The 24,286-nt window shown below is 43.6% G+C and overlaps 2 protein-coding genes and 2 long non-coding RNA genes across 6 annotated transcripts in view; 2 read left to right on the top strand and 2 right to left on the bottom strand.

The window, feature by feature from the left end:
* The window catches only part of rasa2 (RAS p21 protein activator 2), a 23,767-nt gene extending 11,203 nt beyond the window's left edge, over positions 1-12,564 (bottom strand). Inside the window, exons 1-8 of the mRNA XM_040176536.2 lie at positions 12,163-12,564; positions 9,354-9,477; positions 4,915-5,018; positions 4,717-4,811; positions 3,089-3,165; positions 1,401-1,484; positions 356-428; positions 194-270 (exon numbers count right to left, since the gene is read on the bottom strand). Coding sequence (XP_040032470.1) covers positions 194-270; positions 356-428; positions 1,401-1,484; positions 3,089-3,165; positions 4,717-4,811; positions 4,915-5,018; positions 9,354-9,477; positions 12,163-12,220 — 692 coding nt within the window. The 5' untranslated portion in view covers positions 12,221-12,564. The remainder of the gene's footprint in view (positions 1-193; positions 271-355; positions 429-1,400; positions 1,485-3,088; positions 3,166-4,716; positions 4,812-4,914; positions 5,019-9,353; positions 9,478-12,162) is intronic.
* On the top strand, positions 12,294-22,492 carry LOC144401802 (uncharacterized). Its single transcript, XR_013463742.1, has 3 exons — positions 12,294-12,462; positions 13,262-13,337; positions 21,295-22,492. It is a non-coding gene; the product is annotated as an uncharacterized LOC144401802 (long non-coding RNA).
* zbtb38 (zinc finger and BTB domain containing 38) lies at positions 13,688-24,286 on the bottom strand. Of its 3 annotated transcripts, none has more exons than XM_040176523.2 (2): positions 24,131-24,286; positions 13,688-18,487 (listed from the first exon to the last, which is right to left on the bottom strand). In XM_040176523.2, exon 2 carries the CDS (start codon positions 18,485-18,487, stop codon positions 14,858-14,860), a length of 3,630 nt encoding a protein of 1,209 aa, XP_040032457.2. In that variant the 5' UTR covers positions 24,131-24,286; the 3' UTR covers positions 13,688-14,857. The 3 variants fall into 3 exon arrangements, with proteins under 3 accessions (XP_040032457.2, XP_077954532.1, XP_040032449.2); XM_078098406.1 differs by lacking the exon at positions 24,131-24,286 and adding an exon at positions 23,299-23,755; XM_040176515.2 differs by lacking the exon at positions 24,131-24,286 and adding an exon at positions 21,062-21,479.
* Positions 23,113-23,995, top strand: LOC144401813 (uncharacterized). Its single transcript, XR_013463753.1, has 2 exons — positions 23,113-23,224; positions 23,317-23,995. It is a non-coding gene; the product is annotated as an uncharacterized LOC144401813 (long non-coding RNA).

Raw genomic sequence — 24,286 nt, 5'->3', positions numbered from 1 at the left:
AGCTAAGTTTACGTTTTCGTCCTCAAGTTGTCAAGTTGTCAAGAAATATTTTTTCCTTTGTCAAGACTATAGAGGGGAAAACAAGAAAGAGAGAGACTGAGAGAGAAGGAGAGTCACAGAAAGTGAAATACACAGATGGAGAAAAAAAATTAAAAGATTAAATGAAAAGAATCCATCAAAAATCAACACTTACTTAATCTCAAGTTTTTCAATGTCCTCCTCTTCCACTTGGAAATGAGTCTTCTTAGAGTAGCTGCCAGACCTTGTGACCTAAGAGTGAATACGTCAAGGCTTATGAACAGGCTTACCTACACAAATAGTGTAGAAGTGTTTAAGCAAGCCAAAAGTGATTTACCTCAAAGGAGAAGGTCTCTTCAAAATGAGGGTTGCTGGTTTTCTTCTTTACCTTGGTTTTCTTTTGGTCAGACCTGAAGGGATACATCACAGAAACGCTTATATTTATATTAGGAGGGTAATTTCCCTGCAAATTAATCAGCAAAACCACCATTATCTTCATAAATTCCTTTTCTTATTCTTCACATCACAGACATTCATAAAACAGCTTCATTGAGGAACATCAGTCACATTCATTCTCATTTAATCGTGTGATCTAAACAACATTTTTATGGCTTCCGTCGGTTTTCTTAAGATTAGATCATTGCGAATATTTAACCTACTGAGTCAGCTTCCTTTAGCAAATGCAGTGTGAAATGGATCAAAGGCAATCACTGATATTAGCTGCCTCCGTTGGCTCGGTTTAATTCTTTAAGAACTGATTCTATATTTTATTGTTTAACCTGCAATAACAGTTTTTTGGTCACATGGGGGCCAAATAAAACCAAAGCAGCAAAAACACAGACATCGGCACTTTTAAAGCAGATTTTGTGAATTTGTTACTGATTTGGTTGTTGTGCTTGTGTTCAGCAGATGAATGTTTTTGGCTCAGTTTTTTTTAGGTCTTCACCAACTATTGAGCTAGATATGTGTCTTTTTAGCTGCTAAATGCTCCACTAAGCTCACCAGCTAATTGCTAACTGTGTCAGATGTTTGGTGGCACAGATAATGTAAAGTGGGTTATTTAGGGGAGGTTTCTTCCACTGAAAACAGCTGCCTGCTGGGGACGAAAACAACACTACGCGGGCGCAATGGCTGCAATGTGGGCCAGATGTCTAAAGACAATAAAACTCTGTAAAGCCAAACAGGCTGCAGATTCAGGTGCTAATTAGAGGTCATCACTATGATCAAGGTGTGATCCTCACACTGTCACACTTTTCTCATATCATCATTTGATAAATTGTTATTATAAAAAGATAAATTTGCTGCTTAAAACACGCAAACAACACCGTCATATGTGTATGCTGTGAAACCTCCTGCTCTATATGCGGCATTCACAAAGTTACCTGGCAGGTCCAACGAGTGACACGGTGGCATAGGGGTCACAATTCTGCCCACTGATCAAAGGCAGCCCCTGGCACTCAATTATCCTGCAGGTCACAAAGAAATAGACAGGGATGATATTAAACCATGTGCAGTGCATGGACACAACATGAACAAGACTTTAGTACTATGTTCATTTACATCATGGTCACCAGCTGAAGCAATGGTAAAATGAAATGTAGGAGGGGGGGGGGGGGGGGGGGGGTGTCCACTGCTCCGAATGCTACCTCAAAAGACCCTCTTGGAACCAAACTTTCTTTTGTCCATCCATTTTTACTTATAGATTTATAAAAAAATAAAACTTTAAACTCCACTAGAGCTGCAGGTAAATGTTGTACTTAATGTATAAAGTAACAAAATGACATTAACCGCACAAAATGCTAATAATTTATTTTCATTATATTTTTGTACAATGTGAGAATTGTTATTCCCTCCTAATGAAGAACAAATTCCTTTAGTGTATTTAGGAGTTTGATTTTGTTCCCGACCAACATCTGATACAGAAGGCGTATTACTATTGAGGTTGGTTGGAAGTCAAAAAATGTTTTTCCAGTTGATCAGTGACTTTGAGCCTTTATATCTGGCATCAAAGCCACCATTATTATTATTATTATTATTATAATATAGCACAATGCACGTTTTAAAGAAATGCGCGTTATGTAGTGCTTTGCCCTTGTGTCACAAAGACTGTTTCACGTGTCAACAAACACACATTGTAGGCACCCTAAACAGGATGTGGCTGCTAAGCCGGAGTCACCAGAGAATAAGGATGAATTCAGCCCGTCACTAAGTGAAGCCAGGGGGAGAAGCCGCCCGGAGCCAATGTCAGGATGTTTGTGTATCGTCTTCCAGGGCGTCATGACGACATTCCCAGTAGTCTCCTATGCGTCTCCCGACTCAACGGTGACACAGAGGCAGGATGACTGCAGCGTGCAAATTCTGAAGTTTGACGCCTTTGATTCTTATTTGTTACTTCCTCTGGTCCTGCTGATGTGGGTAAAAAAGGATATCGCTGTGTATGCACACACGATACAAGTGGCTGGTGAGCAGGTGGCAGTTTGAGCAAACAAGCGGCACGCTAAATGACGGCAGCAGAAAACCACAGCGGTCGCAGTGTGAGAAGCGCAGGCTTCCTGCTCAGATGCCATCACTTCCTGCTCATTACCCCGCTCACCAAGTATGAATGGGGGGGAGAGAGGAGGGGACGGTATGCAAAAACAACATACGTAAAGAGCACGAGGTCCGACGAGCACACAGATATGTGTGTACATGCTCAGCCTTATCCTTCCTCGCATGTCACTATCCGGTAACGGTGACGAACTTTGGATGCCTGACGTACGGATGGAAAATAAATGTGACAGATAAAGTAATGTTGTGATACACTCAACCTAAGCTAAGCCTTAGAAAGCGAAGATTGACATGGAATCTTTTGGCTGTATTATATTATCAGGCAAAGCACTGCTTGTGTACACCTGTGCAGCCTCGGCTTTCAGTGTGTTTCATGCACCGGATTCACATAACGTGAAGTACATCTAAATCTCATGTTAAGCCCTTTGGCTCTTTTTTTTTTTTTTATAAAAGGCCAGGAGGAGGAACCTAACTTGGACAACCAACGGGATTAGACCTCACTTGACTGAACCTTGGTACTCACCGGACTAGTAAGTGTTGACCCATTGAGCCGGTCACTGTGATCACTTCGTTCAATCGCATCTCCAAGTGAACCTTACCCTGTGGAACATGAGGAGAGGGATGGGTGAGGAGTTATAAACGTCTCAAAACCTGAGATCTCTCGCTTACACTAGGACAAAGTTGAACAAGTAGGAACAAAACATGGCTGTAGAATGAGAGTGAACTCTCTCCCGCTCTATTAAGTTAATGGTAGTATCTCGTGTGACAACAGCCACAGCAGCTGTGAATTTTGTCATCACTCATAAAAGATCTTTACGGTTTCGGATGTGGTGAAGGCTACCGGTCTTGCCTTCGGAAGTGTTTGACAGAGAGGAAGAGAGAGAGAGAGCGAGGGATAGAGAAAAAACACTAAACAAGACGCCCACACACTCGCTCTCAGTCTCTGCAAATCAGCACTTGGTTGAGATGCAGAGTAGTTCTTTCTGATGCACAATAGGCCTTAAAGGAAATATACAATTTCTACTTTACTACATGTATTTTACTACAGAAAATGCGCACTTGCAATACAACTACCTATCCTTTCTTAATAAATAGAAATAAGTGTGTACTGTTTATCCTGCCTTCGCAGTTCTCTTCATTAACCAAACCGGTTGGCTCGACACTGCTTACATGGTACACACAAACACACAAACCCTTTTGACTAAAACAAGCCAGAGAAGCATCGCAATAACACCTCCATCCTCGCTGAATTAACTCTTGCAGTTGAAAGTGTCTACTTGTGAGTGAATCAGTGTAGCAGCACACACCCAGAATAGTCTGGCGTGGGCTAATGGCAGCTAGAGTCAACACGTTAGCTACAGCAGCACAGAAGTGGTGGTTGCGCTGTAGTTTCACCCAGCACAACCGCACCACTAAAACTATCTGATCAAAGAACCGTACGGTTGAAAGACATGCATGTCCTACATGTGATAGGAACTAGAAACTGCATCCTGAGAGATAAAGTGCTGAAAGGCAAAAACAAAAACTCAAAAAAAATACTCAAAAAGTTAAGACTAAAAGATCATCATCGTTAGCGAGTGCTAAAGGAAGCTAAATACGCACCACAACAAACGAATCCTTTACAAAAACAAATGCTTTTGAACAAATAATTTGTTTCGCCACGATTGAGATACAGACATGTTGGCGTACTAGTTGCACAAACTAATGATGACCAGGATTAATGAAAAAGGAAAATTCTATGTAACCAGTTTCCATAACAGACCAGGTACATTTGCATGATGACAGCAGTCTGAGTTGGTGAAATTCTATCCAGAGGTTTACGACCACTACGTGAAAGTCCAGCTTTAGGTCATAGTTAAATCCACCCCTCTATTCACAGTAGCTGCATGCCGGGTTTTCACACTGATAAAACACAAATGCGGAATACCACCCTTTGACAAGGAAACAATCGATATGCAAACGTGAAAGAACATGGATGTGAATTTCCCGCTTGTTGTGTTGCAGCAAATTGTGAATGTACGGAATCTCCCGAGGCAGTTCTGCAGTCTCATTATCAGCAACTACCACGCATGTGTAATTCACAGTCAAACCCAACGTGTTTTACATTCAAATGTGGAATGAATAGAGTTCCAATTGTCTCAGCCATGTTACCTGGACTTCCGAGTTAGGGTCCACCGGATGAAGGCTAAACCAGTGCTCCTTCCCACTGTATTTACACAGGTCGTCCTTTCTGATTGACACCTTGCCTGGAAGAAAATCACAGGTAAATACATAACACATTAAAGCGTAACTCGTCCACTGACATGAGAAAATAAATCATGTGTGTGTGCCTCACTTAATGCAACTTACCCACAGGTAGGTCCCTTTGGAACACGCTTTTGGCATAAACATAGAAGGATAAACACTGAAATGGGCGAGGGATCTCAAAGTAGAAGTCCTCTCCATAGAACGGGCTGTAAACAAAATGCAGAGACCAGATTAGGGTCAGTGGCCCGGTTTGTTACACAAACTTTGTGGGCTCAATTAATGATTGTTAAGATTCACGCTTCGCTTGGAACAGTATGTTCCACAAGTGTTATCTTATCTAAAAACAGGACAATTTTGTGTGGTTAAAACAAATTTCACCACGCAGGAAATAAAATCTCCATGTTCATTCTGTGAATTATTGAGGCGGAATGATGAAATGCCATCTGCTTCACCTGCTATGAATACAAATCGAATTTGGTTCAAGAATTGGGATCAAATGTCTTTATGCCTCCACACTAACAGGATGACTTCATGTGCAAATCTTTGTAATTTCCTCAGCTACATCGCTGCAGAACGTTATTCTGAACTATGAAATCGTGCAATGGATAAATCAAACTGAAATGTACTGCTGCAAGGTGACAACAATCATGTAGTTTGTATGAAACACGGTTGTGTTTATGGCTCCAGGTAATACAGGAAAACACAAACGATCATTGAATCACCTTGGTGGTGTGCTAAAGCCAAAATGTAGTACCAATAACATATTTGTTAGGGGTGTAACGATTCATTCACTGAATCGATTAATATTCCTGCGATCCAGCTAAATCGATCTGTGCTCCGCAAATCGTCATACCGGACGACATATATCGATTACAAATCGATTGAAAAATGGTACATAATCGATTGTATCGATACTTGGAAACAATACATTAGATTTAAGTACAAAAACGGCATGGGTGTGTGTTTGTTTGTTTGTTTTGTAGCACTTTAGACACGTTAAACGTTACTCGATTCAGTCTGCCTGTCTGTGACGTCATCAGTACGCAGCGGCAGCCGCGCGAAACTCGGAACGACAACAAAACACAGCGTGGAGGAGACGACTGCGAGCAAGACATTTACAAAGAAACGTATCGATCCAGCGTGTGGAAACAGTTTGGCTTTTGCAAACACGGAGGTGTCTAAATAAGTCGGTCGCTGTTTGTAGAATATGTGGAAGACAAATAAAAAAAACACGGAAACACGACGAATCTTTCCAGCCATCTATTAAGGCGCCGTGGGATTAAACCACGCCGACAGTCAGGACCTCTAGCAGCGTTACCGCTGCAGCAGCCGAAGGTAACTCCAGGTCTGCAGACACCTCAGGCCTCGCCAGCACCAAACTCAACATCACAGTACCAATTACCAAGTTTATCTGTAAAAACATGCGACCCTACAATGTGGTTGAAAATCCGGGGTTCTGTAAATTGATCCAAACATTGTGTAATTATTGTGTAATGTTTACATTGAAAATGGCACTTGATTCAAATAAAAGGTTAATACATTTGCCATTAATTGTTGTTTGCTTGTTTATAATATCCATAATTAATCTAAACCTGATTTCCTTACAAGAAACAACAGGGATCTCGGAAACTTTGCCTGCACTGTCCAGTAAAGTTACTGAATCGATTTCAAGTCACTGAATCTAATCGTTCTAAATTAACCCAGATCGTCCATGAATCGCGATTCAAATCGAATCGTTGTTAAAATGAATCGTTACACCCCTAATATTTGTGTTAGACTATCAGATCCAAAGATTTGTTGACTTCAGTGAGCAGAAGGTGGACCGCGCACGGCGCCCCTATGACTCATCGGGGTGGTGGGAAATGTGCCGTTCACGCTCTCCTGAAACCCTTATTTCCTCATTTGAAGTCCAATAGTTTAAAAACCATGTAAAGATAATTAGGAAAAACTTGTTTTATATCCTCAAGTGAAAGCTGGGGAGTAAAAACTGTAAGGCAATGATTATATATATATATATATATATATATATATATATATATATATATATATTATATAATATATATATCATGATTTTATATATTTATTATTGTTCTGACAAAGTGATCATGAACATCTATCCACTACAGCTGCTGATACCATGAACTATCTTATATGGCCAGTTTTAAATATCTATAATAATTAATACTATATTAAAAATCTAGTTGATTATTTGAGGAGCAATTCAGCACATATTTGACTTTGACATTACCAGATTTATATATTAAAAATCAAGTTGATTATTTGAGGAGCAATTCAGCACATATTTGACTTTGACATTACCAGATTTATATCATATGCATATATATTTTTTTATAATGAACGAGTTTGTCCAGCAATAAAATCCCACCCTACAGCAGCCGGAGGTCAGGCTGGATGTTTCAAGGGCAAAACCTGGATGGACGTGGCGCCAGCAGATGAACCACCCGCCCCAAACAGACCGAACGGTGTCCCGGGACAACCTCGCGTAGGATCTACAAAGAGTCACCTTAGGGCAGTTCAAACGACGATTCGGATTGGGGAGGGAATTTAATGTGGCTTTGTAGACTCAGACATGCGTCTGCCTGTCAGAATGAGTCAAGTTCAAGGGTCATTAGCCTTAATGAATAATGTGAGTGTGAACCCGTAACTCTCCACTACCTGGTCCGATGCGTCCTTCCACAATTTATACCTTTTGGGTGTGGAAATATCTTGCCTGCGACTTCCGCACTGCGTTTGGTCAACACATCCAGCGTACACCCACACATCCTCCTCGACACTACATGAAATTATGCAATTGTAACCTCCCTATTCTGCGCACACTCAAGCACACTCCCACAGTACTAGCCTCCTTTCCGTTGTCACCCTAGTCTCTAAATAATGTGATAATGCCAGGTAAGTCCGAGGCATTAGCTGATCGTAGAGCTTCCATTAAGCCGTTAAACCATCACAAATAGGAGCCCATGCAACAGGCATGAGTCAAACAAACAAAAAAGTGATTCAGTGATTACTAAGATGTGCTATACAGAGGCTGAGGTCGTTCACAGTGACACAGGGAGAAAGACTGGGGCGAGCGTGGGAGGACACACTTCCTCAGAGACTGTAAAATCCTTTTGAACGGCACCGAAATCTAGAGAGGAATAATCAGCTTGTGAAATACCTGTAAAAAAGGCAGGTCCATGTTTACAGTGAGATATGCCATGATGTAGATTAGACTCCCCTGAAGGTTTCCTTGTGTCTCCCACACCTTTCTCGGACCGCTTGTGAATGGAGCCATTTGCAAAAATGCTCATTTCAGTATGAATCACTTCCTAGATGAAATGCTGCCCTGCACACATGCATCCCGAGTCGCATATTGACATTTGTAAGACCTTAACAAACGACTGAATTTTAAACTGGAAATTTCTCACAATTGGCCTGCGACAAACGAAGTGATCCTGAGCTTAGTAGAAGGGTTGAAATGAGAGCAAGTCATTACCATTTTCTTTAGCTTTTCTTGAACTTCAATGCTTAAGAACAAACTGAACTCCTCAAAGAACAACAGCCGACTGTGACACAATCAGTATTTCTGAGCGTAGTTCTTAAAATATATATTAAATAAAAATGTTAACTTAATGTACGTAGTATCTATCAACAAAACCTTTTTCATCAATGAATCAGTAAATTAAACACATCAAAATTGTCAAAAATAACAAATGACCTCCAAAAGAGCAAACAGTGGAGAACTAAGGGTGATGGAATCTGTGGCATATAATAATTATTAAACCATAGCAACCACCTATTAATGTAAATCTGTGAAGGTTTTGCATTTTCACTACATATCCAAAAGCTTACAAAACGTTCACTGCTGGTTTAGAAATGAACAAAATAGGGGGAAATGGAACAGTTGAAGACATTTACCTGAAACTTTGCCCGCATAAAAACAGAAGGATGTTTGGGTTTCATGTTTAGCAAACAGAACTTTCTATAGACCAGGTGTGCCATGAGTGACTTGACAGAATACAATTCAGCCTCCTCTTGAGTCACTTCAGGCATCACACTCTCCAGGAAATACTTTGATACTGATAATGGTCAACTACATATTTATTAAGCTGATGTACCTGTGAATGTACGCTTTGCATATTTCACTGTCAAACACCATTTTCTAAGAGCTCTGCGCTTATGAGCGATTGAATATTTTATTACACTTTTTTTCTCTCCAATAGCTAAATAAAAAAATAGTGTCGAGTTGACCAAAATACTACCATTGATCCAGGAAATAGGAAAAGCGTTCTTAAAGCTCTCTAAAACATATTTATCAATACATCAAAAATGTTAAGCCTAGAGGACAGAATGAAACTTTTTTGACTGTGTGGACATCCACCAACGTGAAAAAGGACATTTGCACATCCCTTCTTCGTTATGCAAGTCCAGCGGCATCTCGTGTAACTTTAGGCGTGCAGGGTGTAACTTTTCATGAAATGAAGTAAAAGGTTTTCCAACTGGAAATAAGACGGTAAGAAGATACAGGTGTTAACCTTGCTTACCTGACACTTTTGTCAAACACCTTGGTGCGAAAAACCTCCTCCTGATCCAGACTTATGGTGCAAAGTGTGCAGAGATCCCTTTGTCGATTTGGACCCGAGACTGGACCGAGGTTCTTTGCTTCACCTGCAGCGTCAAGAGAAGAACCACGTTACCGCCATCGACAGGCTTCAAGACATCAGCGGCCTTTCCAGAGTTAACGGAGATGATACAGTTAGAAACTCATTAGCACATTAACACAGATATAGCTTTAAGAAGCTCTGAGAGAATAAGGGGCAGAGACAAAAACAAAAAAATAGAACAGTTTATTTCTGTGGCCCCAAAGTAAATAAATGTACTTATGATTAGGGGTCAAATGTGCAAATCCAGGGGAGAGTAGTAATGCACTTATGTTGTGTCTTTTGTAAGGGTGTGTAAAAATATGACACAAAAACAAATCGTAATCTTACAAGTGTGTTGCACCGGGAAGTGAACCAGATTACATAAACTGTCAACAGCTACGTACCCTAAAGAGGTTCTGATAACGCGTGCTTCAGAGTTTCAGATCTTGAAAAAAAAAAAAAAAGTCTTACTCCGATAACTCATTGCAACACACAATTTGGCAGTGCTCGATTTCAGATAAACAACTTATCGGTGTTAAAATAAATAGAGGATTTGCAATCCTAATGAACGGCAACATGTGTGATTGCAAACCGTACACTTTGCATTCATAGAACATGCTTTTGGCTCTTGCCGGTTGTTGGGGCGAGCTGCAGAGCGGATGTAGCCTTGAGGCTCATATGTGGTTAAAAACATGAAACATTGACTTCCTCAGCATAACTAATGACGGTAGTATGGCGCTGATTTACAAATAACAAGCACCTTTGTATGAAAAGCAGAATGCACACACACACATACACACACACACACATGACAGGGCAGGAAGACCCAGATTAGCCTACATAAAAAAAGATGAACAAAACCAAAGCCAGTTAGGTTCAACTACAATCCTCTGAGCAGGTAGATGGCCCGTCACTCAAACACAGCACACAATGAATCAGACACTAAAAGATTAGAGGGACAGAATTCTAAATTGGACCTCTAGCTTTGGATATGTACCCTAAGCCCGGGCTTCGCCCTAATTAACAAAAGCCACCAGTGAGATCAGCTTTTTAACGAGCCGCTAATAACGGTGAATGGCTAATCTTAGGAGCGGCCAGAGGCGACCGCCACGTTGTTGCTAAGCTTGGACTGGGATGACCTGGTGGGAGTCGAGCACACAAGCAGATAGAGAACGCATCCAGACGCCGCTGCCGTCTCGTCGGTAACATTTTATTAAAAAACAGGAGTTAGTCACCATGAGGGAGCCACGACCCAAAGGTCAGCGAGTGGGCCTAAACAATACCAGACTGCTGAGTCAGGCCCTTTCATGCGTTTTATTGTGACACTAAAGAAAACCGGGGCATATTCCAAAGTACACAACCCACCCACCCACCCACCCAAAAAACACTATAGGAATAGATATTTACACAATGCCCACTCGATTGATGTAAAGTCCTGTGGAAAAGGGCAAAGTGTGAACGAGGAAGAATGGAGTTTCGTAAGACTGCAAAGTGAGTTACGTGCCACGATGGTTCCTCTATTTGGTTCTGCTTAACGTTTTTTCATTAATTCATAGTAGTGAAACCTACATTTGTCTTCCTCTGCACACAAGCTGACATACTAGCGGCCAATAAGCCTGTGTGTTGGAAAACTTAGTCAAGCCGGATTTATAACTAGGGGATGTCCTACACCTACTTTAGAAATATTAAACATGCCTTTTCAAAACATGTTTAAAATATAATATAAATGATTATTAATTAAGAAAAACCTTTGTGGTTTTGTGCCAACTTATATCAAATTTATTGCTTCTGAAAATGGACTCATATTACTTTCCCCATTGAGATGGAGCAATGCCACTGGTGGAAAATGACATCCTCACCTCGACCAATGCCCTCAAACACAGATCGAATGGTGAAGGATCTGAATTATTACTACGAGTTAATTTGGCAAATAAAAAGCACATTTACACATTGAAAAAGGCTCAGGTACTTCCACCGGACCAGCCGAGCCCACCAGGGGACGAAGGACGAGGACACAGGCTGGACACACGCACGCCTAGCGGGTCACTGAACCAAGTCAGACCCGCTGTGTGGAGGCAGCAACTTGGACTCAATTCGTCCAGTTTGGGCTGCGTCGACACGGCGGTCAAAAAACAGCAACAACAACAAAAACGGTCGTGTTGTGGCTGAGGTGAATGTTATGGTGGTCTCACGTTGAGCTGGCCGGCTGTCAGATGCCTGCAGTGATTGACGCTGTAAGGACCGCGGGGTCCAGGACTAAAGCGGCAGGCAGGGGCTAGCCTACTTTTTTACCGCTAGCGTTGAGTTAGCTTCACGGGGCAGTTCGAGTCCACGCAAGACGTTTAAAACGTTAAAACGTTAAAATCATCCAAGTGACTCTTTAAAAAAAAGACACAATACGCGGACGGTTCGCGGAGCCCCGCGGGGTGGGAGGGCGATGAATGAAACTATTCACAACAAAGCTACCAGACCCCCTCCCTCTGCTAGCGTGCTAGGCTAACTTGAAGGGAAGCACCAGACAGCCAGCAGAGCGACCAGATGAACCGGCTGCCTCTGCTTTCCCCACGGCCGACTGTTGACTGCCCCCTCCTGCTTCCCCCCGCCGCCCGGTCAACCGACCTCGCTGCCCTGCCAGAGACGAGGGGCGAGGTGGGGAACGAAAAAAAAAAAAAAAAAAAAAAGGACCTCTGCTCGGCCCGGTTACACTTACATATTTTGCCCCGCAGACTCTGTAAAATCCGAACCGTCGCGTCGTCCTCTTCCGCCATGGTCAGAGCTGACTGTTATCGCTGCTCCGGCGCATTCAGCGCAGGTTTATCACATCCGTTTATGAGCGCAGGCGGAGAGGAGGAGAGCCAGCCCCGCTGCCGCGTCACGGCGGCTCCCGCACACACTGCTGCCTCTCGACGTTTCTCTTTTCTTTTCTTTTTTTAAAATTTCTCCGGAGAAATTGAGCTTCCTCAAAAGACGAGCGCCTCGCTTTTGACTAAGTCACTTCAATCTGGAGATGGTAGGAGTTGGTTGTTGAAGTTTATTTGTACGCGTCTTCTCGTCACGCGACGACATCGCTCTCGGAGAAGAGATACTTTGACCGTTGGAGCTAGTTAGCATTAGCTAGCTAATCGCACTTCACTACCTGAAAGTGGCGTGAGTGTGGAAAGCGCGTGTCAGGCGGACATGTGTCACTCTCGGTTTAGACACATTCTTGAGGTCTCACAGTTTTAGGACTAGTGACATTTTTAACAATACTGCAAAAAAAGGAACTTCTAAAAGAAACAGAGTGGCAGAAATTTCGAAGATGTAAAAACAAAAACAATATATGGAAATAGAGAGTGACCCTTTTATTAACACGGATGCAAACACACACACATTCACACATCACAGCTAACGAGAGTTATGTCTCACACAAATAGTTAAGAGACTATTTAATATAAACGGTAACTGGTATTATACTAATAATATAGGTATTAGTTTCAATTTGAGATCTCGTTGTATACATGTTAAGCACATGCAGTACTATATTTCTCCCAGGGCCATTTCCATCCAATGCGTTATTAAATCATGTTTAAGGTTGTGTTTTACCTTGAGCTTTAACCAAGAAAAAAATGACATTGGAAAATAGCTAATGTCCTACTCACAATGTAAATTCCTCATTAGGATGATTTGCAAACATTTCCCAAACATAGTATTACGATTTTTGATTTATAAAGATGATTTGTTCATCTTAATCTGTAATCAAAATAATTTTCCAATATGTTCCTTAAATGAAAATGTGACATACACCCTGTGTTCTCTTGCTCTTTTTTTAGGTTGCTTTTGTAATGGAGAAAACACAGATTTGACTTTCATTGCTGATCGCAGCCGGGAGCCTGAAATGGCAGTCAGGTATGCATAGTAACCTTGATGATAAACAAATGATATCCTGCTAATACATAGCTCACAATAATTCACAACACATATCATTAACTTTTGCAGATCAGGGGTTCTATTTAAAATATACATTTAGTTATCAAATCTATCTGAAATTTCTTTCTGAAGTGTTTTACAATACCATCAAATTCAATGAACATATGAATTCTATGTTGGATTTGTATCTTATATTTTATTACATTGTACAATATAGTGAGTATGTGCACTTTTCAGTTGTACATTGAAGTTATTGCAACAACATGCTTCTCACTAAACTTCTACAATATGAATATTTGGCATTACAGTAACTAATCTTTCTTTGTCTCTTGGCGTAAGTCTCATTGATAAAGGTTATGAAAGGCAAAGTAAGTAAAAATGCTGCTCATACAAAATCTTCGATAGCATCAGTAATAATACTCCAATGGCCTTTATTAAAATAATGGAAAAAGTTTCCTTCTTGGCATAAACAGTGTGTTGAGCACCACCATGTACCTCAAAAGTATGATCCATTTGTTACATCACCAGCTCAGTCTTAGAAAGAAGTTAAAAATTCAAAAACATCTGGAAATTGTGTTTGAGGCCCAACTCCAAATACAGATGCAGTCTGTGTTGAAGAATGAGGGAATGAACTTCTCAGATGGGCTGTAGGTCCCTGAAGCCCCGGGAGTAGCAGATAACCACCATGTGGCTTTATATTTAGGAAATAGTTTTGCTGTGAACGGGGTTTGGTACAGAACCACATGGTACATGAAGGTTCAAACTGAAACATTTAAAATGTTGAAATCTTTTTTTTTTCTTACTGTAAGGCAAGTAGTAAGATTGCTAGTCAGTCAATGGTCACTCAATACTGTGAATGGATACTCAAGCATTAACCAATGACAGGCTAAAGGAGGACAGGATGTATCTGTTTAGAATATCAACAACATTTATTTCATTATTTTTACTCAACATTTTATACATATCCAACAAAAAACTAACTTTAATCTCAATGGTTCCATTTGTCAACTTAGAAATTATAATTATTTCAATGGTGCATGGAATTGAATTATCAAAGTATTGAAACAACAGAACAGCATAGTTTATTATTAAAGTGCAACTCACCATAACCAAGACGTGAGTATTAGAAATGTGACTGTTGTGAAGTTCCTAATGTGTTCCCCAGACACGTTTTAAAAAGTGAAGATGTAACCACACTAGGAAGCTTTTCGGTTCTCCAACACTCCCTAACCCTCCGGGTTACAATTGCTTACAGTTAATTCACTGAGTCTGACATATATGCATAGAGTCCGTATCAGAAGGTCCTATATTCTCCCAAATATATCTTCTACAAAGGTGCAAAATTATTTATTCATTGAGTTCAGGAGGGAAGAAATGACAGCATGCGAGTTCTGTTGGTTCTTCCCGTTTGCTGCTGTGGATTCCGAACAATTTATTTATTGAGCTTAGCTGCAGAGGCTTTATTCACTTTAGCTGCTGCCGACCGTCGTCCATAGTCCTCAAAGATCTTTAAAAAATGGCTCTTCTTTGCAGATCCACTTCTCTGGCTTGTGTATAGAAACACGGGTGTCTTTAGTTTCAGAGTCATTTCTCCCAGAGAGTTTACAGGACTTCTCCGGATCATTGTCGCTGGATGTTTTTGGCCCCGTCAAGATGTCCTGGTTGCTGTCGCAAGCCGGCTTTTGGGAGATGACATGCGTCGAATGCTGCGCAATGATCCCTTTTTTTGCCATTTTATGTTTCATCTTTGGGGTTGTCGGGGAAAGTAACGGGTCAATGGCCGGCGATAATGGACTTTTAATGTTGGAATCAGACATGTCTTGGTAGGTGGTCAAAGACATCAAGTCATTTGTGTCCTCAATTTTAGGCTTAATTTGATCACTGTAACAATGTCCTTCTTCCACCCTTTCAGTTTTTACAACAACGGCTCCCTGATTTTCGCCGTCTTCTGTTTTGACGTCCCCTTGTTTGCCGTCTTCTCTCAAGTGTGCGGAATGGTCTGAACACGGTGAGAAGTTGTCGGAATGATATCCCTCCTCATTTGCCTCCTGGTGTTTTTTCTCATGACTCCTCTTGGTGGCGAGGTAGAGAAAGCGCTGGGGACAGAAGGAGCAGCGATACTTCTTCTCGGGGTTGGGGCTCCGGGCTGTGTTATCAAAGCAGGAGCCATTTTCCATACAGCGGTTGCAGATGTAATCGCCACCGGCAGGTGCCTCGCCGGGGGGGCCTTGTTTACCACAGGTCCGGCAGAAACATGGGTGGGAACCAATGACGTGAGCTTTCAGACCCGTCTCTGTGATGAAAGAGCTGTCACAGATGTCACAGTTGTAGGTGGTCCTCGGGCTGCAGTTCCTGCTCAGGCTACGCTTCACCTCTCCACTACAACCTGACACGGCCTCTTCCGTCGGCCAAGTGCTTCTATCGAGGGGGGTCTCATCGGGCGCCGTTCTGTCTCCAGATGTTTCAGGGTAACCGTGAAACAAGGCCTTTCTGTGCTTGAATCTCAACGTCTTTTTTTTCTTTTTAGCTTTGTAAGAGTAGTAGGGACGCCAAAGCATGTCGGCTCTGTCACAGTCATTGGGATCCTCCAATGTCTCCGCCGCTGTGGCAGCGACTTCCTGTCTCAGGCGGCGCCGGGGGCTCTCCGGGTTCTCCCGCGTCGGCGGGCCCTGACCCGGGCTCTCCTCCTCACTCAGTTCTCTGATTCTCCTTTTCTTTCTGGGGAAGAGCTTAGATCCTTTGATTCGGCGGCGGACGATGGCTTCATTGCCTATTTTCACTGTTATCTGACACAGGGGCATGGCGGCACCATCCACCGATGGACCCGGGCAGGCGGGTTTGGCGATGTATGTTTCTGTCTTTGCCCCCATCGTTCGATCGTGTACCTGATTCTCGGTGCTCGACTGAAGGATCTCCTTGGTCATGTCCTCAACTCTTTTCGCGGAAGCCGACAACTCACTTAACTTTCTAACAGTGCTCAAGGAGTTTAGGAAGGGCACGCTATGGCCGACGTGCTTTGAGTGCTTTAGTACTGGAGGAACATCTCTGTAACCCTCAGCGGGAGACCCGGGCTGCAAAGACGAGGTGAAGGGGGAATCTCCATCCTCGTCCTCTTCTCTCGCGCCTCTCTGATTTTCCAAGTGCTTGGGCGGACCTCGGTCAACGTCTTGGTCACACGTCTTGCCGAAGCTGATGCGAGGGATGACAGAGGCCACCATCTTCGTCGTTGTCATGAAAGTCAGGGGAAACGAAACGGCGTCAGCGTTGCCGCTCGGGACGTTTTTTTCAAATGGAGGGACAAGAGAGTCCGGTGGAGCGTCGTCGTCGTTGTCAACACACTCCGAAAATGTCTGGCTGTACGTCTTGTATTGTCTCTTTCTGAACTTCATAGGCAGAAGCCTGTAGAGTTTGATCGGATAAACACTGGCTTTCAGACCCCCGTTGGCAGATTTTTTCTTAACGGCGTGACTGGGATCAATGCCGTGAAAAGACTTTTGATGGTTCTTTAAGATATAATATGTCATGAATGTCTCCAGGCAGAAAATGCACTGATAGCGGCGTTCCCCCGTGTGCCAGATTTCGTGCTTCGTACGGTACTCTGCCAACGCAAACACTTTATTGCAATAATGACAGGGATATGCCCTCTGCCAGGAATGGACGTTCTCGTGCCGCTTCAGACTGGACAGGGTGACGTAGACCCGTCTACACACACTGCAGTTGTATCTCCTCTGTCCGCCGCCAAGCCTCGCCGCCCGCTCAACGCGCGAAGGCTTCGGTTGGTCCACTTGAAGTGGCTCCGGGGGGTGTGGTGTGCAGGGGTCATCCGAAGGAAGCTGTGTCGCAAGGCTCCCCGCGTTCGGCAGGCCGTGCGAAGGGAGCTCCGCCCCTTTGGTGGGCATGTCGGTGGCATCCAGTTTCGGCGGGCCCCTCGCGGGTTTGGGACAGACCAGCTCGTGGTTGCGCAGGCGTTTGAGGTGTATAAACTTTCTGTGACAAAACTTGCAAAACAAATGGCTGACAAAACGCTTCTTGTGTACCTCCGCGTGAATGGTGAGGAGAGCCCTGTTTGTGAATATCTCTTCACAGTGGTCACAACCATAAATTGAAATGCAGTCCTCTGTTTGCGGGGAGAGGGCCGGTGGTCCTAAGTCCATTTGAACATTCCCAGTGGCTGCAGGTATGCCGGGGTCTACTCTCTTTTCCGTTTCTGCCTCGGAAATAAGCGACGGTGGCGTCATGACTAAAACAGGTGCTGCGGAAACACCGTAAGCTAATGACGGGGTTATTGTAGTCAGGTTATCTTTTTGTGGTTCGGCTGGCGCCGGAAGTATGCTGCGACACAAAGTTCCTCTCAGCCTGTGGCGCTTTTTAAGCGGACCGGCGTTCCTGTAAATGAGTTGCTTTGACTGCGGCATCGCTGGCTCGCAGACCTTCTTGTTCTCCCACTGACCCCCGTCCTTGCCCTCGGTTGATGTGCTCACCGCATACGAGTGCTCTGAGAGGGCTTGCGTCGTCTCGTTGTTGTTGCCGAGGCAGGCGACCGTTGGGCTATTTGATGGGAGCTGTCCCTCATCTGATGATCGCCTCTCCCTGTTGCTCTGAATCAGGGGGGGGAAAAGATTGTTCCCCGGACACACTTCAGTGATGGAGAAGGCGTTGGTGATGCGTGGCCCTTTGTCAATGTCCTCAGGCCTGGGAGCCTCCCGCTTTGCTTTTTTTTCGGCTTTGGTGGAGTCTGTGGATTGAACACATTCATCCCGCCTCTGCTCTTCTGCTAGGTTCTCTAAGAAAGGAATTCCGAGTCTTTTTCCAGCTGCCACCAGGCCCCGGGTGTCCTGCTGACACAGTGATGTCACCTTTGAGCAGTATATAAAGTTGAGGATGCTGGCGAACACGTCGGACTTCAGGTCCATCAGCTCCAGCACTTGGCCGGAGGTCCAAGTCTCAGGAGACGTCAGAGCGCTCCTGAAGTACCCGCTGCAGGCCGCCAGAATGTTCTTGTGGGCCCGAAACTTCACGTCCTCCACGACAATGGTGACATCACAGAAGAGGCCTTGTGAGCGCTGCTCGTTGAGCCGGCTCAGCACGGTGTGAGAGTGAGAACTATCCATGAGGGACCCCGCAGTCATCTACAAACAGAGGAGAGAGAAGTGCATCATTTCACCAAAATGTGTTTGTAAAATGGTGAATCCGACTGGAAGTGTGTACATTTTGTTTTTGAAATATTTCAGCTGTTCTTTTCCTTTAGCACTAGATGGCAGTGATATCCTGACGGATGAGCTCCTGTGCCAACAGTCGAGTCAACAGTTCTAACTTCCTGATCTTCATCCTGCCTCTTTAAGAATGAATTTCATCAGCAGAAGATAATATATTGTTCATTGCCGGCGCTTTTATCTAACTGTTCTTCTTTATCCTGTGTGTAAGATATATTTATCATAGGAAAGATCTCACTGTTGTAATACTCATACAAAATACACTTTTGACATTTCAGTTACTGAGATCTTTGAACTATTTGTCAGTGCTAACATTTGCCAGAGGAATAGAAATACAATAATGACTTTTTATGTCAAATAACACGGCCTTAGAAGAATGTTATCGGCAATTGTTCTGTGGAGATTCTGATTGAAAAAGTCTTGGATATAGACGTCTTTACTTTTTGTCTGCCCAATAGTTTTCCTTCTTTTCCATCATAGATGGAACATTGGAGTTGCACATTTAACAAAGTCGTGAGAATAGTAGAGAAGAATCTTTCTAAAAGAAAAATAACGACCTGAAATGCAATGGAAGTCATGGCCTGTGCCTGGTAAATTCTGCTGTGAGTCACTCCGTTGTGATTATTACTTATAATGATTGAATCATGTTTGCTACCACAACTCCTCACTAGGGCTGGTTCCGTTGTCATGACAGTCCTATTATTCTTGTGGCCTACGTTAATGTGATCATGACAGCGCACTGATGACTCATATGCCCCATTTCCAGTTGTCTGACATTTTTGGTCAACTCTAAAAACTACAGGCAATAATTATTAAATGTCTCGCGAGGAAAAATACGGTCATTGCTATGATATAATGTAGCACAGAAGCAAAATAATCACCACCAGGACGTCAAGTATAAACCGTAACATTCTTCGACCCATTCAAAGAAACCGTCATGTTAGTCGTATTGTACTGGGCCTAAAGACTTTATATCCTAATGACGCATATTTGAATCCTCCAGTTGTTACACAGCTGTTTTGAATCAGGCAGGGAATTATAGTTTGTGCCAATTCACAAAGCAGCATTTGTGGATTAGTCTTGATTTCATCAACTAAATGAAGTGCAAGACTCGGAGGAAGTTAAAGTTCATTCATTCTCACTTAGGAAAGAGGAAGTGTCTCCCAGCATTGTGTTTGAAGTGTGGCCTAAAGTCGTGTTTCACGGTTGCATGCTGACTGATTCTGCTAAAACGCATTCAGCCTGTAGGCCTTTGTGAGGGATGAATCATCACATCTGAGTCAGTATTTTTGAAATATCTATCTTTAGTCAGTACTTCACGTTATTATTATTTTTTCACGTCATACAACGGTTGTGCCATTTAGGATGAGGCCCTGACTTTCTTTTTTCTGCCGATGCTTTTGTGAACTGCTGCTCTCGGTTCTTACGGAGTAGAAAACAGGAAGAAGGGTTTAATTTGATGTAATTCAGTTTTAGTATGTGCAGATTATACTGTTTATGTATTATAGAGTTGTATTTAATTGATGAGAAGTTTCATTTGATTTCTTATTTTATTTAGTGATTTATTAATTTTGAAATGAACTAATAGGTTGACATTGTATTATTCTATTTCCAGTATTTTTGGAGTTCAGCTAATTTATCAGTGATCTCATATTTTGTTAGGTTTTCCGTCCATTTCCAGTTTTGTGTTCGGGCAACAAATCCAATATGGCCGCCACTCTTCACCCAGTGTTCTCGTGCATCTGAAAACACAGCCAGCCCTCTGCCTTCCTTCTCAGACAGGCCTCCGTTGTCATAGCAACATGCTATGGCGCAGCACATATTGGGATTCAGCGGGATGGCGAGTTACTGTATGAGCTGTCTGGGCATTCGGTCCCTTCTCTCCCACAAACATCCTGCCCTCTCTGACAACCGGCAGCACGCAGCAGCCTACAGAGCAAGCGAGGTTTGCCTTTGTCTCCCCTCGACTGTACTTTGTGTACGTTTTATTAGTCGGTGTCTTTGTCTGCAGCAGAAATGCTACCCGAAGGACTTTCTCATCTGGTGTCAAAAAAAGGGGGATGTGCTACGGCTTTTTTTTCAAATTGATCGTTTTGTGACATTCGCAGATACGGTTTAATATTTTCTTCTAGGTATTTATTTAACTTTACCACTTTTCTTTGCCACAGTTTGTACCAATTGCCGTGGTGTATTGCCGTCACATGCTGAGCGGAAATTTTAAAATTATCATCAGTTTGGTTATGATCTTGCAACACCCAACCTTGCTTTACCTTTTGAACGCGCATGTGATATTACTCTTATAACGTTTTAACCTGACAAATAAAAAAATCCCCACATGCTTAAACCACAAACCATGAAATGACAGTATAGCGCACAGTCTTGTCAAACGGAGAGCGAAATGTCAAAGCAAAAACCCCTACACGTATTTCTGCAAAGCATACTTCCGCAAAATAAACAGGTAACGAATAGAGGGAAACCATGCAAACATACCTTAGTAAATCAGAGAGAATGATGCGGGGCAAACCGGAAACGGTGTCATGCAGTATCTCTCTTTCTACAATCCTCTATACCAAACTATACATTTAAAAACTGTTAAGTGAGAGCGAGATGAAAGTAGGTTTTCTTTTTTTTTTTTTTTCAACGATGGTCGCTGAACAGTGGTGTTGTCAGAAGCAGAGCTTTCTCTGACGTCTTTCTTCCTCTCCCTCCCTCTCTGTGTGCAGATGACTCTTGCTCAAACGTCCTTCGCCTCTATCCATGCAGCCCTGGTCCTGGGCTGGATCTGTCCTGCCCTCCCCTGGATGTGCCTCCACAGCGCTGTAGGAATAACACAGTTCATCCAGCGTGTAGCTAAGCCGGAGTACGAGTCTGCCTTTGTGCTAGCTGGGCGACCGAAGCGCTCGCTCTGGAGCCACTGAGCAGGAAGCAGCAACTTTTATTAAGCGTAGCGCAGAGGGCTGTAGGGAGAGCGGAAAGATGCTGGGTGCTACATCACACTCCAGCTCTGCGCTCCAGCCAGAGAAAACACTGCGCTGCCTTGCTGGTAGCAGCGTATAGTGTGTGGATCTCTGCTGTACATCAAAACAACATTAAATCCCCCATGCACTGCACCTGCAAGATCCCGATGCATCGCAGGTTGACCGAAAGGAAAAATCTCGCACAAAATAATGCTATCTATAGCCCTCGTGAAAAAACGACATGCACTTTGATCGCTTCACCATCTGTTTCATGAATGTGCACACGTCTGTGCACATTCAAAGATGTGAAAAGCCTTTTTGTCTGTGCTTATGCAGTCACTGTGGTTAGGTAACGCAAAACCCGTGAAAACACGACACTGACTACTGTCTTACAATGCATCACAGCTGTCACAGGACAGATGTTCCCAGATGCTTTTTTTCCCCCCTCACAGTCGTAGTCGAGTTGCGAGGTAATGTAATGCAATGTAATGCGAGGTTGATGGGGAAACGGGAGTCCCGGTATCGGCTGGGGCTCTCGGTCTACCTATACAGAGGCTGCTGATTGATGCAAAAGCAGCAGATGCGTCAGCACTGCAGACGAGGGGGAGGGGAGGAAGCTGAACCCGACGTGGCACTGAGCCTCTCGCTAGCCTGCGAGGACGGAAGCAGCCTCTTTAATTTACACAACTGAGCGCAGTCGCATGACCGCGTGGGTCTTCGCCCTCGAAAGCCATTTGTCTTCATGCACCGTTGACTTCAGGAGACAAAAAAGCAGGTGCCATATCGTTACGCTCGCTGTCACGCTGCGCTGAAGTAGCAACTAGCTATTGCAGGCGTCTTTGTGCTGTAGTCCCTTATATTAAACTCACTTATCACTCTAAATCTTAGCTGCTATATTTTCCCGTTCCCTTTTTCTGCTTGTGTTCACGTTGTGTTGGTTTCATAAATACACAATTCACTACAAGTTTCTTGTCTGGCAGCGAGATCTGAACATTGGTCTTAAGGGGCCAGTGTACACAAAGGGCCTTGTCGGTGTGACTACCTGAAACTCTCACTCAATAGCTGGAGACATAAAACCTACATTTGGGAGACTGTCAAGGGGGAGTCAGCTTGGAGTTGGAGGGGGATGAGTTTGCAACAACCACCAAAGCTGAGACCGCTGTCAGTCATAAGATATCTAGAACGTCGCACAGGCACCATTTAAAAGAGAATACACTGAAGCTTTATCCTCGTAATATTTAGTTTCACGTTCCCAGTAACTCAAATGGTTTTATGGCGGCCATACTTAGAATTCTGTTCCATTGGTTATTTGTGTTATCCAGTCCACCGTGTAGCCAACACAAAATAACCCCCAATTTGTTTGTACAGTACATATTACATTACATACTATTCCGTTTTCACCATTATGTCATTATGTAAGCGGCAACGCTCTTTAATTTGCTCAATGGGGCAAACCGGCTTTCCGGTTTCGGGAACCGTTGTTTATTTTAATAGAAGAACTGGGAGACTATTCTTTGGTCAATCTTATCTCAAGCTAAACCGGAACCAAAACAGTTAATAATTCACGACCCTCGGTCAAACCGCATAGACACCACCGCATACGGGACAAAGATACAGGCCTCCGAGTGTCGATGTGGACGATTAGCAGGGAGGCTCAGCGAGCCCTACGGGGCTGAGTAGGCCTCATCCTCATTCTGTAAGCATTTACACTCCTAGCATAGAAAGACACTCGTCAATGCAGTAGCCCACACTCACACACGAGTTGCCTACCAAAATGTCTCTGCGCAGGTCTCGCTGGGCCTGTTGCTGCCCCTGTGGACGTCGCTCTGCTGTTTGTTTAGGAGGCGGAAAGGACAGTGACTACTCGGCTCCCGCTCGCTCTCTTTGGCCTAGATCAAGCCTCCACCATCTTCCCTCCTCGGTCTGGAAGTGGCCTGTGGGCCACGGGTCTGGCAGAGATTCCCCGGTCCTGTTCTTTATGGTTGCCTTTTAGACTGGAGGCTGCCGCCGTTGCTGCGTCACTCCCGCTGCATCACTGACCCACAAAGAGGAGCTGTGAAGGAGGGGTGGCCTGGTGTATGTAATGGATAAGCATGAAACAACCGGCTCAGCTGTACACCGCGCCAGCCGACGAATGGATGGGGCTTCCGCTCTGCCTCGGTATAGGGCCTAGCTTCGGCGCTGGTGTCCAGGAAGTGGGTTTGGGAAACGGATCCTGTATTGTTACGTAATGAATATTTGTCCTCCTAGACTAGACTCAGCTGAGAAGGCGGTCTCCAGTGTTCAGGGGCTAATAATAGGCCATAGAAGTTACCAGCCAAGGCTGTACGTGGTTATGTCAGATCATTCCCACACACGGCTACCAATTGAATGCAAGAATTTCCGATACAGAGTTTAAACATAAAAGTAAAAATGCATGCTCGGAAACGATTCATTGTTCTCGTCCCTTCCGACGGCACAAAGGATTCAACCTCTTACGTTTGGGTTTCTTTCACGATAACAAACAATGACAGTATTTTAGACTATAGCTAGCTATTATTATCCCATATGTATCTGATCCTGTACTATCGCTGTTTAAAAACACAAGTAAAACAGTGCATACCTTTGTCTTAATTTACTGTAGCTTGCTTGTATGGGTGTCAGGTGAGGCAGGGTGCAGATGCACGCACGGAAGTATTAGTTCACGGTTTCAATCCAGAAAAGGTGTGTTGTGTTCTTTAGGCCTGGATATGTTTACCAGAATTACAGCACTTGTTTT

Source organism: Gasterosteus aculeatus, chromosome 1 (genome assembly GCF_964276395.1).
Source record: "Gasterosteus aculeatus chromosome 1, fGasAcu3.hap1.1, whole genome shotgun sequence".
NCBI classification, from domain to species: Eukaryota; Metazoa; Chordata; class Actinopteri; order Perciformes; family Gasterosteidae; genus Gasterosteus; species Gasterosteus aculeatus.
This window is presented reverse-complemented; position numbering and strand designations above follow the sequence as displayed.

Bases quoted from the DNA above. Each gene is read 5' to 3' on its own strand.
- zbtb38 (XM_040176523.2), bottom strand. From the start codon at position 18,487: ATGACTGCGGGGTCCCTCATGGATAGTTCTCACTCTCACACCGTGCTG.